Source organism: Panthera pardus, unplaced genomic scaffold (assembly GCF_024362965.1).
Source record: "Panthera pardus isolate Hobbes unplaced genomic scaffold, ASM2436296v1 HiC_scaffold_7, whole genome shotgun sequence".
Taxonomy (NCBI): domain Eukaryota; kingdom Metazoa; phylum Chordata; class Mammalia; order Carnivora; family Felidae; genus Panthera; species Panthera pardus.
This window is the reverse complement of record NW_026527002.1, coordinates 52,985,262-53,000,465: the sequence shown is the minus strand read 5'-3', so window position 1 is coordinate 53,000,465 and position 15,204 is coordinate 52,985,262. Positions and strand designations below refer to the sequence as shown.

The 15,204-nt window shown below is 33.6% G+C and overlaps 1 protein-coding gene across 2 annotated transcripts in view; it reads right to left on the bottom strand.

Annotated features, from left to right (window-relative positions):
* Positions 1-10,767: 10,767 nt before the first annotated feature.
* Positions 10,768-15,204, bottom strand: part of EMC2 (ER membrane protein complex subunit 2) — a 51,036-nt gene continuing 46,599 nt past the window's right edge. The window contains exons 11-12 of one of the 2 annotated variants that reach the window (XM_019467853.2): positions 14,427-14,514; positions 10,768-12,176 (exon numbers count right to left, since the gene is read on the bottom strand). In XM_019467853.2, coding sequence (XP_019323398.1) covers positions 14,428-14,514 — 87 coding nt within the window. In that variant the 3' untranslated portion in view covers positions 10,768-12,176; position 14,427. The remainder of the gene's footprint in view (positions 12,177-14,426; positions 14,515-15,204) is intronic. The other variant, XM_019467854.2, reaches the window with a different exon arrangement.

The window sequence follows — 15,204 nt, the reverse complement described above, 5'->3', positions numbered from 1 at the left end:
CAAATAAACTCAAAATGGACGAAAGACCTAAATGTGAGGCAAGAAACCATCAAAACCCTAGAGGAGAAAGCAGGCAACAACCTCTTTGACCTCAGCTGTAGTAATTTCTTACTTGACACATCTAACAGCAAGGGAATTAAAAGCAAAAATGAACTATTGAGACCTCATCAAGATAAAAAGCTTCTGCACTCCAAAGGAAGCAATCAACAAAACTAAAAGGCAACCGATGTAACGGGAAAAGATATTTGCAAATGACATATCAGATAAAGGCTAGTATCTAAAATCTATAAAGAACTTACCAAACTCAACACCCAAAAAACAAATAATCCAGTGAAGAAATGGGCAGAAGACATGAATAGACACTTTTCCAAAAAAGACATCCAGATGGCCAACAGACACATGAAAAGATGCTCAATGTCACTCATCATTAGGGAAATACAAACGAAAGCCACACTCAAATACCACATCACGCCAGTCACAGTGGCTGAAATGAACAAATCAGGGGACTATAAATGCTGGCAAGGATGTGGAGAAATGGGAACCCTCTTGCACTGTTGGTGGGAATGCAAACTGGTGTAGCTACTCTAGAAAACAGTGTAGAGGTTCCTCAAAATATTAGAAATAGAACTACCCTATGACCCAGCAATAGCACTACTAGGAATTTACCCAAGGGATACAGGAATGCTGATGCATAGGGGCACTTGTACCCCAATGTTTATAGCAGCACTTTCAACAATAGCCAAATAATGGAAAGAGCCTAAATGTCCACCAACTGTTGAATGCATAAAGAAGATGTGGTTTATATATACAATGGAATACTACTTGGCAATGAGAAAGAATGAAATCTGGCCATTTACAGCAATGTGGATGGAACTGGAGGGTATTATGCTGAGTGAAATAAGTCAGTCAGAGAAGGACAAATATCGTATGTTTTCACTCATATGTGGATCTTGAGAAACTTAAAAGAAGACCATGGGGGAAGGGAAGGGGGAAAAATAGTTACAAATAGAGAGGGAGGGAGGCAAACCACAAGAGACTTAAATACAGAAAACAAACTGAGGGTGGACGGGGGTGGGGGTGGGGGAGAGGGGAAAATGGGTGACAGGCATTTGTTGGGATGAGCACTGGGTGTTGTATGCAAGCCAATTTGACAACAAATTGTATTCATTTAAAAAAAGTTCACTCATTAAAGAAAAAAAAGGACCATACATCATTCTCAAGTGGGATTTATCCCGAAAATGCAAAGATGGTTAAATGCAAATCAATCAATATAATAAACCAGATTAGTGTAATATAGGATAAAAATTACACAATCATCTTAATAGGCACATAAAAAAGCAATGAACAATTCAAAATTCTTTCATGATGAAAACTGTCAACAGTCCAGGTAAAGAAGGAAATATGTCACACAATAAAGGCCATATTTGACAAACACATAGCTAACATCACACTCAGCAATGAAAGACTGAAAATTTTCCCACTAAAATCAAAAACAAGACAAGGGTGCCCACTCTTACCACTCCTATTCAACATAGTGCTCTAAGTCCTAGCTAGAGCAATAGACAATAAAAAAAATAAAATGAAAGGTATCCAAGTCAAAATGGAGTAAGTAAAATTACCTTTGTTTGCTGATGATACAATCTTATATTTAGAAAAATTTTAAAGACTCCACCAAAAAAACTGATTGAACTAATAAATGAATTCAACCAAGTTTTAGCACACAAAATCAATATATAAAAATCAGTTGCATTTCTATGCACTAACAATGAACTACTGGAAAAAGAAACAAAGAAAACAATCTTCTTTAAACTAGCACCAAAAATGATAAAATATTTAGGAATAATCAAGGAAGTGAGGGATCTATATACCAAAAATTATAAGACAATGATGAAAAAAAACTGAAAATGAAAGTAAATGGGAGATAGTCCATGTTCACATGTCAGAAGAGTTAAGATTATTAAAATGTCTATACTACCCAAAATGATCTATAGATTCAACGTAATCTCTACCAAAATTCCAATGGAATTTTTCACAGAAACAAAAAAGTTCTAAAATTCATATGGAAACACAAAAGGCCCTGATTAGCCAAAGCAATCTTGAGAAACAACAAAGCTAGAGGCATCACACTTCCTGATTTCAAACTATATTACAAGGCTATAGTAATCAAAATAATATGGGACTGGCATAAAAACAAACTAATAAATCAGAAAGACCAATAAATCAGAATAGAAAGCCCAGAAACAAATCCACATATATAGTCAACTAATATTTGACCAGAAACCAAGAATACTCAATGGGGAAGATAGTGTCTTCAAATAAATAGGACTCAGAAAACTGCAAAAGAAGGAAATTGGACTCATATATTATACCCCTCACAAAAAAATAACTTGAAATGGATTAATGCTTTACACATAAGATCTAAAACCATTAAACTCCTAGAAAAAAAACAGGGAAAAGTCTTCTTGGCATCAGTGTTGGCAATGATTTTCTGGATATGACACCAAAGGGACAAGTAACACAAGCAAAAAATCAACAATGAGACTACATCAAACTAATAAGCTTCTGCACAGCAAAACAACAAAATAAAAGGCAACCTAAGAGATGGGAGAATGTATTTGCAAACCATACATGATAAGGGGTTAATATCCAAATTACACAAGGAACTCATACAACTCAATAGCAAAAAAATACAATTTAAAAAATGGGCAAAGAATCTGAATTTTTCTAAAGAAGACATATAAATGGCCACCAAGTACATGAAAAGGTGCTTGGTATCACTAATCATCAAGGAAATGCAAATCAAAACCACAATGAGATACCACTTCACCTGGCAGAAATGCTATCATCAAAATACTAGAAATGATAAATGCTGGAGATGATGTGGCAAAGCAGGAACCTGGTGCACTATTGGTGGAAATGTAAATTGGTACAGCCACTAGGGAAAACAATACAGAGGTTTCTTTTTTTTTTTTTTTTTAATGTTTTTTAATGTTTATTTATTTTAGAGAGAGAGACAGAGCACGAGCCGGGGAGGGGCAGAGAGAGAGACAGACAGAAACAGAATCCGAAGTAGGTTCCAGGCTCTGAGCTGTCAGCACAGACCCCAACATGGGGCTCGGGTCCACGAGCTGTGAGATCATGACCTGAGTCCAAGTCAGATGCTTAACTGACTGGGCCACCCAGGCACCCCTAGAGGTTTCTTTAAAATAGAACTACCATATGATCCAGCAATCCCACTTCTGGGTATATATCCAAAGGAAATGAAATTACTATCTTGAAGAGATATCTGCACTCCCATATTCAGTGCAACATTATTCATAATAGCCAAGACATGGAAAGAACCTAAGTGTCCACCGATGGATGAATGGATAAAGAAAATGTGGTGTGTATATAGAATTTGGCTATAAATAAGGAGCAGACCCTGCCTTTTGTGACAATATAGATGGATCATAAGGGTACTATGCTAACTGAAATAAGTCAGAGAAAGACAAATGCTGTATGATCTCACTTATATGTGGAATCTAAAAATGTCAAGCTCACAGAAACAGAGAGTATATTGATAATTACCAGGGCTGGAGGTTGGGGGAAAAGGGGAGATATTGGTCAAAGGGCACAAACTTTCAATTCTAAGATGAATAAGTTCTAAGGATCTCACATATGGCATGGTTATTCTAGTTAACAATATGTATTATATACTTGAAAGTTGCTAGAATAAATCTTTTCTTCATAACAACAACAAAATGGTAATGACATGAGGTGAAAGATGTGGTAATTAACCTTATTATGGTAAGCATTTTGCAATACATACATGTTTTTCAAATCACTACATTGTACACCTTAAACTTACACAATGTTATGTCACTTAATTTCAATAAAGCTATAGAAAAAAGAAAAAGTAATGCTTTTTAACATTGCCTAGTTGAAGAGACCTATAGACCCCAACATCTTACACAGTGTTTTATCAGTAAAGATATTGAGGTCTATAAATAAATTTTAAAACTTATTTTTATATGCTTCATGTCCCACCTGAAAAATTTAAGAGGCCAAATAAAAGGCTTTTTTCATTTATATTTTACTAGCATTTGAAAAACTTTACCTACTTGTATGTTCAGACCTCTAGCATCAAAGCTTACTCAATGGCTAGGTCTTCTACAATTATATTTAAAAATTTATTGAACACACCAAGATTAATGGTTACTGTTTGTGTGTGTGTATAACTCATTATTTCTAATATCTCTCCAACATTTCCATAATTGTTTTAGTTGGTATTAACATCTCAAAATCAGCCTTAATGTCATTATGAGTTCAGGTTTTAAAAACTGTACTTCCTGAACTTGATTTGTTATCCAGTTCAAGACGGCTAATTAGGTAAATTGCTTAATTTGGAACTATTAACAAAAACGTTAAGAAAGTTGCATTTAAAAATGAAGGAGATGAAAAAATCCACAATTATAATATCTAGTTTGATTTTGATTAAAACATCCCTACTTTCTGGGGTTTAAAATAACATTAAATCACCCCTACAGTTTTTATACTTTAAGAATTATAAAACTTACTCTAGGTGGCGTACTTCTATCAGCTTCTAGGAGGAATAAAATATACACCGAAATTGAAAAGCAAGCTGTTTCATTTCTGACCAATAACTGTTAAGAATATGAATTCCAAAATTAGCTCACGAACATTTGAGATATGTTAATAGAAAATTAAGTGTAAATTTAAAATTATTAAGCTAAATTAGGATATAATTATTAACACAAAATACACCATTATGATTCTCATTAGACTAGTAAATACTTCTTTGTGGGAAAATCTTTATTTAGAGAAATATCATCATATATACCATGCTATTTGAAGTTCTTTGTAGCAAGACAATTTGTATAGCCTTTCTTCGATGATTTATTATTTTAATATTTTATTTTCAGACAGAGAGAGAGTATGAAGGGAGGAAGGACAGAGAGAGAAACACAGAATCCAAAGCAAGCTCCAGGCTCTGAGCTGTCAGCACAGAGCCCAATGTGGGGTTCAAACCCACAAACTGCAAGATCATGACCTGAGCTGAAATCAAATGCTCAACCGACTGAGCCACCCAGGTGCCCCTGCTTTTCTTCAATGATTTTTATCTGAAAACTTCCAACTTTGATTCCCTTCACAAGAATTATGGTCATTTATCCCAGTATTTTTGTTGTTCAGATTGGAAGTGGGGGATTACACTGGGGAATTAGCAACCAATGGACTGTGTTGTCTCTGGTTCTCTCTGGCATACTAAGTATGACACATAAAACATACAGTGAAATTGGATCCAGAATCAGTTGTCATTAGAGTCCAATTCTTGAAACTAGTGGCTATAGTTACCAATCTGGAGAGCTTCAAACTGATTTCAAATTGATATGTTATGGTACACATTGTTACCTAGATTTTTAAAGAACATACTTTTTGAAAAATCTTAACTTCTTTGGTCGTTCATCTGATACAATCACATATTCAAGTAATTGTTACCCATGTTTTCACGTAATAGTTGCCTATAAAAGAAGTGAACTCACACAAGATTTCTTAGTAGGTTCCCTTTCAAGTTAGTTAAGCATAAACTCAGATTTCTTCAAAGCTAGTGTCCATTCTCTACTTGGAAAAGTTCAGTATTGGACTTCTGCAAGTAGATGTTTCCCTATCAGTAACTTATTTGCCAAATTACTGTTTCCAAGTTGTTTTGATGGCAACAGTTTGTTGAGGTAGAGGAAATCTTCCAGGACCTAAAGACCTGAAAATGAGTTGTGTTATTATGCTTGTTTTCTTATACAGTAGACATGCAATTTACCCAATTGGAATTCACTCATTTGTGGCTGAAATGGTTTGCTGTGATAGAGTTCTAATTTAACTTTTTTAAGCATCAAAATCTAATTATTAATCAGATTTTCATATTAAGAGACAATGAATGCAGAACAGAGAACTTAGTATTATTCTTGCTTTCTACTATGATCACTATAATACAAGGCCATGGTCTACACACCCATTGTGGTTATTATAATTGAGTGCAAAAAGAAATATAAATATACATATATACAGAGAAAGAAAGAGGTGTATATATGAACATCTGTGTGTGTAGATACATAGAATTTCTTTTTAAAGAACACTGACCCACTTCTATCACCTTTCTCTCAAAAAAAAAAATGTTTTTAAGCTATTAAATGCAACTAATATAAATCAAACAAATAATAGCAGTATTTCTACAAATATACTAATTTTAAAATTACAAAAAGAAAAATATTCCATTCAATATATAAAACAAACATGTATACCTCAGTTCTTTGTTTTGACAGGGAAAATAGGGTAGCAAAAAAATGAGACGGGAAAAAGCAGGGAGGGCGGTGGGAAGCAGAAGAGAGGATAACGCTAAGAGCACTATACACAAATATAACGAAAGAAACAAAGAAAATAATACAAATCTCCGCAGAACCACTTGCTTCTTCCAGTCTTCCAAATAACTGAGTCAACTGTAGAAAAATGGTTTTCAAATATTAGTGGGCTTCAGGAATACCTGATGGGTGTGTTAAAACACAAATTGCTGGACTGTATCTTGAGTTTCTCATTTACTAGACAATTTGCATTTCTAACAAGTTCAAAACTGACCATACTTTAAGAACCATTAACTAAAATCTCAAAAGCCTATTTATCACTCCTGGTCATTTGCAATATCCTTACTTACAGTTGGAGAATTTCTATAGCTTGCTGAAAATGGCTCCAGTTTATATTGCTAAGCATTGTTTTATTCCATTACTTATATGGTGTGTGTGTGTATGTGTGTATGTGTGTGTATACACATACACACACACATACACATACACACACACACACACACACACACACACACACAGATATATAAAATCTCATTGGCAGCCTTATAATATTGTTCGTATGATATGTGATTAGAGTTTTGAGGTGACTTCCTGATTATAATTTATTTTACCAGAAAACAAAGTGAAGCCAAACTACTTCTGGAAGCAAAATTTGTTAAATAAATTGTATCATGATGTACATAGTATTTTTCTTTTGAATTAAAAGAAATATGCACTATGTGCAGGTTATCATGCTAGAACCTGGAATGAAGAGTGAACAAAAATAGACATGGTCTCTGACCTCCTGTAATTAAAGAATCTACTAAGGGAGACAATTACCCGAAAATATAATTAAGGTGAGTAATGCTCCAAATGAAAGATATATGATAAAATAAAAGTATACAACAAACTGTTTTTCCAGAGTAGCTAAACATTTGACATTTCCAAGTTGCTCCACATTTAATCATCAGTACATAAAATTATGTTTTTAGCCATTTTAATAAGTGCTAGTGGTATGTCATTATAGCTTCAATTTGCACTTCCCTATTAACAGCAAATGATGTTGAACATCTTTTCATATGCATATTTGCCATGCCCACAGCCTCTTTAAGTGTCTGTTCTTTTGCCCATTTTTTTTTTTTTACTATTGAATTCTGAAGTTCTTTATATATTCTGAACAAATATTATTAATTGAATAGATGATTGCAAGTGTTTTCTGTCTATGGCTTGCCTTTTCATCTTAACAGGGTAGTTTTCAGAACAAGTTTTTATATATATATAATATATATATATTATATAATATGTATATTATATACATATTATACATACATATTATAATACATATATATATATTATGTATAATATATAATACATATTATATAATATGTATATTATATATATATTGCACCTTTGCTGTCACTTGAAGAATTTTGGCCTAACCTGCAGTCAAAGCAATTTCTTCCTGTTTTTTTTTTTCCCTAAAATCCTTGTATTTTTACCTGTTACATCTAGATCCATAACCCATAACCCATTTGGGTTAATTTTTTTATAAGGTGAGAGGTCTAGGTTGAGAGCCTTTTTTGCTATGACTGACTAATTTTTTTCAACATTATTTGTTGAATATTCAATTGTCCCAGACCAATTCCTCCACTGAATTGCTTATGTACCTCTCTCAAAAATTAGTTTGCCATATTGGTGTGGGTCTATTCTGGACTCTATTCTGTTCCACTGCTCTATCACTCTGAAAAAACCACACAGCAATTAGGTAACAATAACACACTATTTTTTATATAATTTATTTGAGAGAGAGAACACACACGAGTGTGAGCAGGGGGATGGGCAGAGAAAGAGGAAGAGAAAGAATCCCAAGTAGGGTCCACACTGTCAATCCAGAGCCCAACACAGGGCTCAAACCCATGAACCATGAGATTATGACCTAAGCCAAAATCAAGAGTCAGATGCTTAACAGACTGAGCTACCCAGGTGCCCCAATACCACACTATTTTGATTACTCTAGCTACATATGTCAATATCTGGTAGTCTGATTCCTCCAACTTTATTTTCATTTGCAAAGTTTAGACTATTCTCGTTCCTTTGCTTTTTTCATATAAATTTTATAATGTACTATCTACAAAGAATCTGTCTGGGAGTTTGATAGAAATTGTACTAAACAAACAAACAAAAAAAAGGAACTGTACTAAACCTATAGACCATTTGGTGGACAATTAACATCTTTACTGCCTTCCAATCCATGAATATGGTATGTCTCTCCATTTATTTAGGTCTCCTTTGATTTCTTTCATTGGCATTTGTAGTTCTCAGCAAACATATCCTGTGTACATTTTTAAAACTTGTACTTAATATTTTTGAGCAATTGTAAATAATACTGTGTTTACTGCTAACCTACAGAAATATAATCGATTTCTGTTGACCTTGTATTCTATGATCTTGTAAAACTCAATTAGTTCCAGGATGTTTTTGGTGATTTCCTGGCATTTTCTATGTAGACCATCAGATTACCTGTAAATACAGACAGCTTTACTTCTTCCTTCCCAATCTGTATGCCTTTTATTCACTTTTCTTATTCTACTGCACCAGCAAAGATACCAAGTACTACGTCAAAGAGAAGTGATGAGAGTACACATCCTTGCCTCATTCCCAATCTTAGGAAAATGGCATTTATTCTTTCACCAAGTATAATGCTTGATGTAGGGCTTTATATGTTTTTTTATTATCAGATTGAGGAAGTTTCCTTCCATTGCTGAACTTTTTTTCATCATAAATGGGTGAATTTGGACAAATTTTTTTTTTTATAACAACTGATATGATCATGTAGTTTTCCTTATTTTCTTCTTTATACAATGGATTACACTGACTAAATTTCAAATATTGAAGCAGGCTTGCATATCTGGAATAAATTCCACTTGGTTGTGGAAACAATTCAGATGTCTTTCCACAGTGAATGGGTTACCAGGCGGGGATAAAACCATACAATGGAATACTATTTAGCAATAAAAAGGAATAAACTATTGATACAGCAACAACACTTACAGATCTAAAGGGCAAGATGCTGAGTGTAAAGTCAAAAAACCTGGTCAGACTTCAAAAGGTTACAAGTTGTATGATTCCACTGATATAACATCCTTAAACCTACATTACAGTGCCAAAAAAAAAAAAGATCAGTGGATGCCAGTCATTAGGGTTAGATGAAGGTATAACTATTAAGGAGCAGCAAGAGACTTTCTTTGTGATGTTAAGTTCCATATCCTTTGTGTGGTAATAATAACATGATTCACAAATATAACATTTTATAAACAGAAGAAAAAGAGCTTGTAAATATTGTGAAATCCAAAAGAGGTCAGTATCTGAGTTAATTGTGTTGCTGCATGCTGCTGGGTCAATTTTCTGGTTTGATAATATACTGCAGTTAAGATAATAGGAAGAAGCTGGTACATGGGAACTCCCATATATTTTTGTAACTTCTTGTGAGTCAAAGTATTATAAAATAAAACATTATTAAAAAAAAAAAAAACAGGTAGAAAAAAAAAGAAAAAAAGAGGGATATACCCCCTGAAAGAGGAGTCAAGGAAGGCTTTGTTCTATACAGAGGGAACAAGTATCAAGTGTGTGGAAAAAGAAAGCATTAACAACTCCATGGAATTTAAATGTGGCTAAATTGAGAAATCTAGCTTTCTGACTACCGTTGTAGTTCAGGAGTCAGGTGATGGTGGCAGTAATGAAAATGGAGAAGAACTGACATGAAATGTATAAAGCAGCATAAAATAAATGGAACACGGTTATGGTTTAAAAGACAGAAAATATCCATCAGATTGGGTGATACAGAACTAATCTATTTCAAAGGAAATGGTGGGGGGTGGGCAATGTCAGACTGGAGCAATTTAAAGAATGGGGTGGCAGGGGGACAGATACAAGTTTAGAAAACTGAAGGAATCTGGCTGTAAAAAAACAAAAACAAAAACAGAAATGGGTTTTGTAGCTAGAGGAGGACTGTGAAAAGGAGGGGAGATATTTTAAAAAGTAACGAAATGGGCATATTTGAGTGTTAACAGGAAGAATCTAGTTGAAATGAAAGAGAAGAGATAATAAAGAAAAGAAACAACTTAAGGACAAGTGTGAATAAAAGAGATGATGTGACGTTTTGGGGAAGGTAGGATGCTCTATGGTAGAAGGGAATATGGCAATTCATGAAACTGAGGTAAGGCTAAAGTATTAAAAATGAGGGAGACAGTGGTGGGAAATAGTTCAGAAAAGGGTAGGTCTACTTCTACTGTAAGAGAAAAAGAGGTGAAGATGGGTACAAGAATGTCTGATACAGGGTATATTTTTATCCAGTGACTTCTCTTTTTCTCTGTGAAATAGTAAGAAAGCTCTATTAGTTTGCTAGGGGTGCCTTAACAAAGTACACAGAGAACTGATGTCTTAAACAACAGAAATTTATTTTATCATAGTTCTAAAGGCCAGAAGTCCAAGATCAAGGTGTCAGGAGAGTTGGTTTCTTCTGTGGAATCACTCCTTGGCTTGTAGATGGGCATCTTCTCTTTGTCTTCCCACGGTCCTTCCTCTGTGTGTCTGTGTCCTAACCTCCTCTTCTAAAGATATCAATCAATACTGGATTACGGCCCACTCATTATGACCTAACTGGCTCTCTCCAAATAAAATCACATTCGGAGGTACCGGGGGTTAGGGTTAGGACTTCAACATAGGAGTACTGGGGGGACACAATTCAGTCTGCAACAAAAGGTTGCTTTGTCAAGAGTGCGAAGGGAGATAGGATACATCAGAGGTTCAAAGTAAAAGGCTTGAAATAGTTCTAAATAGTCTTAAATACTTCTCACAATGTTACATGAAGTAACGGCTTAAATGGTCAATTGAGTTTTAAGTTCAATTTAATTCAAAATGAAATTATGACTTAAAGAAATTATGACTATTATTCCTCTAAAAAAATTGTTTTACAAGTCAGAAAATCTGAATTCTAATACCTGCTCTGTTAATAAGCAATGTTTCTTGGCTATATCTATCTTTTAATTTTGTTACTCTAAAATAGGAAGAACATTTCACAGAAAAGGCATATGAGTACACTAGAAAGAACACTGACTTGGGAACTCCTAACGTCCTAGTCCTGCTCTGTCACAGAAGGGCTTAATTTCTCAGAACCTCGCTCAATTCCTCACCTTAAAATGGAGTATAACTAAATCATCTTTCAAGTCCCTTCTAAAATCCTACAGTTCTATGAAATGAAGTAAAATGAAGTTATTTGAGAATAAATGTGGCACTGGAAAAAAAAAGATTCTTTGAAATATTTACCAATAAAAATTATATGCTCCCAGCATACTGAACATTAGTCTTCCAATTCTATCTTTTCTACATCCTCCTCTGCTCCCAAGTCAATACTATCCTATAAAGTTGCCTTAAACAGTGTGTGCTGAACTGCAACAAAATATTACTTCTTTTGTTATATATGCTTCTCTACTTTAAATCATTACATTATGAAACACCATTCCCAGCATGTCTAAAATAAGAGTTTTTCATATTAAAAAAAAAAAAAAAAAAAGCTGAATGATGGATATAGTAGTCAGAAATATGCATGGCAAAAGTAACAGAAAATCCAAACAACATCTAAACAGAGTTTATTTTTCTCATGTAGTAAGTGTAGAGGTTGGCAAGTGTTCATGTTGGTTCAGGTGTTCAATATGCCATCAGGGACCCAGGCTCTCCCTAATCTTTCTACAAAACCATCTTTGAAAGGTAGCTTTCATACTCCTATTTATTGTTTCATGGTTGTAAGATGGCTGTTTTATCTCCAACCATGTTGTTGACACTCATGTCCTGAAGGAAGAGAAAGAGGCGAAAAGCCTTACTTCACAAAGCTTTGACTTGTTAATTTGAAAGGAAGCCCTTCTCAACAGGCTTCTGTCCATTTTCTTAGCCTTAAATAGGTCACATGCTCACACTTTAGATATCTACACTTCCACTACTCTGATGGCCATGAGTCACATGCAATTATTTAAATTTAATTTAAATTAAAAATTCAATTTCTCAGTTCTACTGGCCATATTTCAAGTGCTCAATAGCCACGTACAGCAAGTGGCTACCAAACTGGACACTGGAAATACAGAATATTGCCTTCACTGCAAAAAATTCTTCCTTGGCATATCACAGCCCATAAGAAATGAAACCACTTCTGTTTTAGATCATTCATAAGGTTAAGGTCCTTATCTCCTAGAAGAACAGGGATCTCTGCTCCTACCTGAACAATGTAAGATACTGTTAACAAGGAAAAGGTGGCAGTAAAAGCAGTTGGCAAACATCTGCCACGATGGGATTATCTGTACATTTAAACTGAGGTTTATAAATTATTACACATCAATAATGTATTTCATAAAAAATTCTTGACAAGAAGGTATTAAAATTAGAAAAATAAAGTGAAACTTAGGCTGACAGTTATAAAAGGCACTAACTTACACAAGTATAATTGCTAAAGTAAATACTACTCTAGTGACTAGCAGGAGAGAAAGAAAGGTAATGGAATAATATATGGGCACTACTTTCTTTACAGGAAACACATCTTAAATGGCTGATTATGTTGAAAATGCAGTTACTAAATTTATGGGCAAAAAACACTGTATCTTGTGATAACAAAGATTAGTTGATAAGAATTGCCTTTATATGAGGAGAGTTATTTCACATGTGCTCACTTCTTATGAAAGAATAAAATGAAAAAGACTGCAAAATAAAAGAATTAGACCAGATATGGAGAATAATTTACTAACAGAATTTTCAAAAAATTTAAAAAACTGATGTTGACAATAATTTTCTTCCTAAAGACTTCCAAGTTGTCAATTCCTCCATGAAACCCATTTGCCTAAATCTAACAATGACAAGTATGGAAGAGCTTCTGTATACAATTGGTAAACTACGTATTTATATTTATATATGTAATTATACATGTATATGATACATACAAAATGTAATGCATATATGTAAAATGCAAGCTACTACTAATAATACATGCCTTGAATGACCAATTGCCTATTTTAAAAACAGGTGTCTGAATAGTGTTTAACTCTCAAAGTTCTTTCTATTCTATTGAAACATGCAAAATATTGTTGAAGCATATGATTGTTTATCATGAAAGGAGAAAAAGGAAAAAAAAATTCTAATTATTACTAAGAAGGTAAAGAAATATCAGAAATAGAAATTTTTCTCCTGAAGACCGTTAAGATTTTCTTAGACACTTTAGATTTTCTTTTCCTGCCACTGAAACCCTTTTAATCCCTATTCTCTATGATCTCTTAATATTCTTTTATGCAATTTATACTTGAAAGTTCAATAAATGTAACTTTCATAAAGGTTAAATTTGAGTATTATAGTATACATGAACCTTAAAGCTTTTTATATGTAAAAATCTCAATTATGTCCTATGGTAAAACAAAAATTTTACAAAGAGATATGACTGAACTTTGGAGAATGACATATAAAACAAAAATTTTACAAAAGATATGAGTGAACTTTGGAGAACGACATATTTTAAGCAATATTTATCAGAATAACATAGCACATAAAACAAGCCCACCGGAATGCACAGCAAAATCCAACTTGACACTAGAAAGAGAATCAAAATAACGTGCGAGCATTTTCCTTGTCAGCTGTGAATGCTATGTATTTCTTATCACAAATAAAAAGAATTTAACTAGAAACTGAGTTCTAAAACAACATATTCTCTATCTGACTTTAACAAAAAGAATCTAGAATCTTCATATGCAAGTTTAATAAATCATCATAATTTATTTGTGAGATTTCTACATCAGATTGTGGCTTAAAAGCAGTTATATTATGTGTGATATGAAGAGAATGATGTACAATCAATATAAATCTTGTTAAATCTCTCTTCCATGGACTTTCTCCATCTTCCTGCTTAGCAATAAAAGGCATTTTTAGGTTTATATAAACATTCTTTACAATTGCCCTCTTAACAAAAAATCAGTATATAAATAGCACTAGGCATTTAGTAAATAAGTCACAGGCCAGTAAGTTCAATTGTGCAGTTGTGAAATGTAATGTGAAAGAGTTTGAAACCTTAAGACTGAGTGATCTGCAGCGTTTCCAACATGTCTTCGACTGCCTTAAGAGAGTATTTGGTTTCCTTCTTACTTCGACCTGCAAACTAATTTTTAAAAAAATGCAATTAGGCTCAATTTCATGGCAGGTTCAAAATCACAATCTTACCTTCACTTTGCTAATGAGAGTTAACGTTATCTATTTTATCACTAGCGTGAAATCAAATATCTTTTCTCCAATAAAACAAAATTGGGGTTTTATTTTTTGCTTTTATTTCCCTTACCTCAGGAGACAGATCGAGAAAAATGTTGCTATGGCCAATGTCAGAGAAATTACTGCCTATGCTCCCTTCTAGGATTTTTATGATTTCAGGTCTCACATTTAGGTCTTTAATGCATTGAGTTTATTTTTGTGTATGGTGTAAGAAAATGGTCCAATTTCATTCTTTTACATGTAGCTGTCCAGTTTTCCTAGCACCTTTGTTGAAGGGATTACCCTTTATCCACTGCATATTCTTGCCTCTTTCATTGAAGATAAATTCATCATATAATCGTGGGTTTGTTTCTGGGCTTTTCATCCTGTTCCACTGATCTATGTCTCTATTTTTGTGCCAGTACCATATTGTTTTGATTATTATAGCTCTGTAGTATAACTTGAAATCTGGAATTGGGACACCTCTAGCTTTGTTATTCAAGATAGCTATTCAGGGTCTTTTGTGCTTCCATACAAATTTAGGATTATTTGTTCTAGTTCTGTGAAAAATGCTTTTGGTATTTTGATAGGGATTGCATCAAGT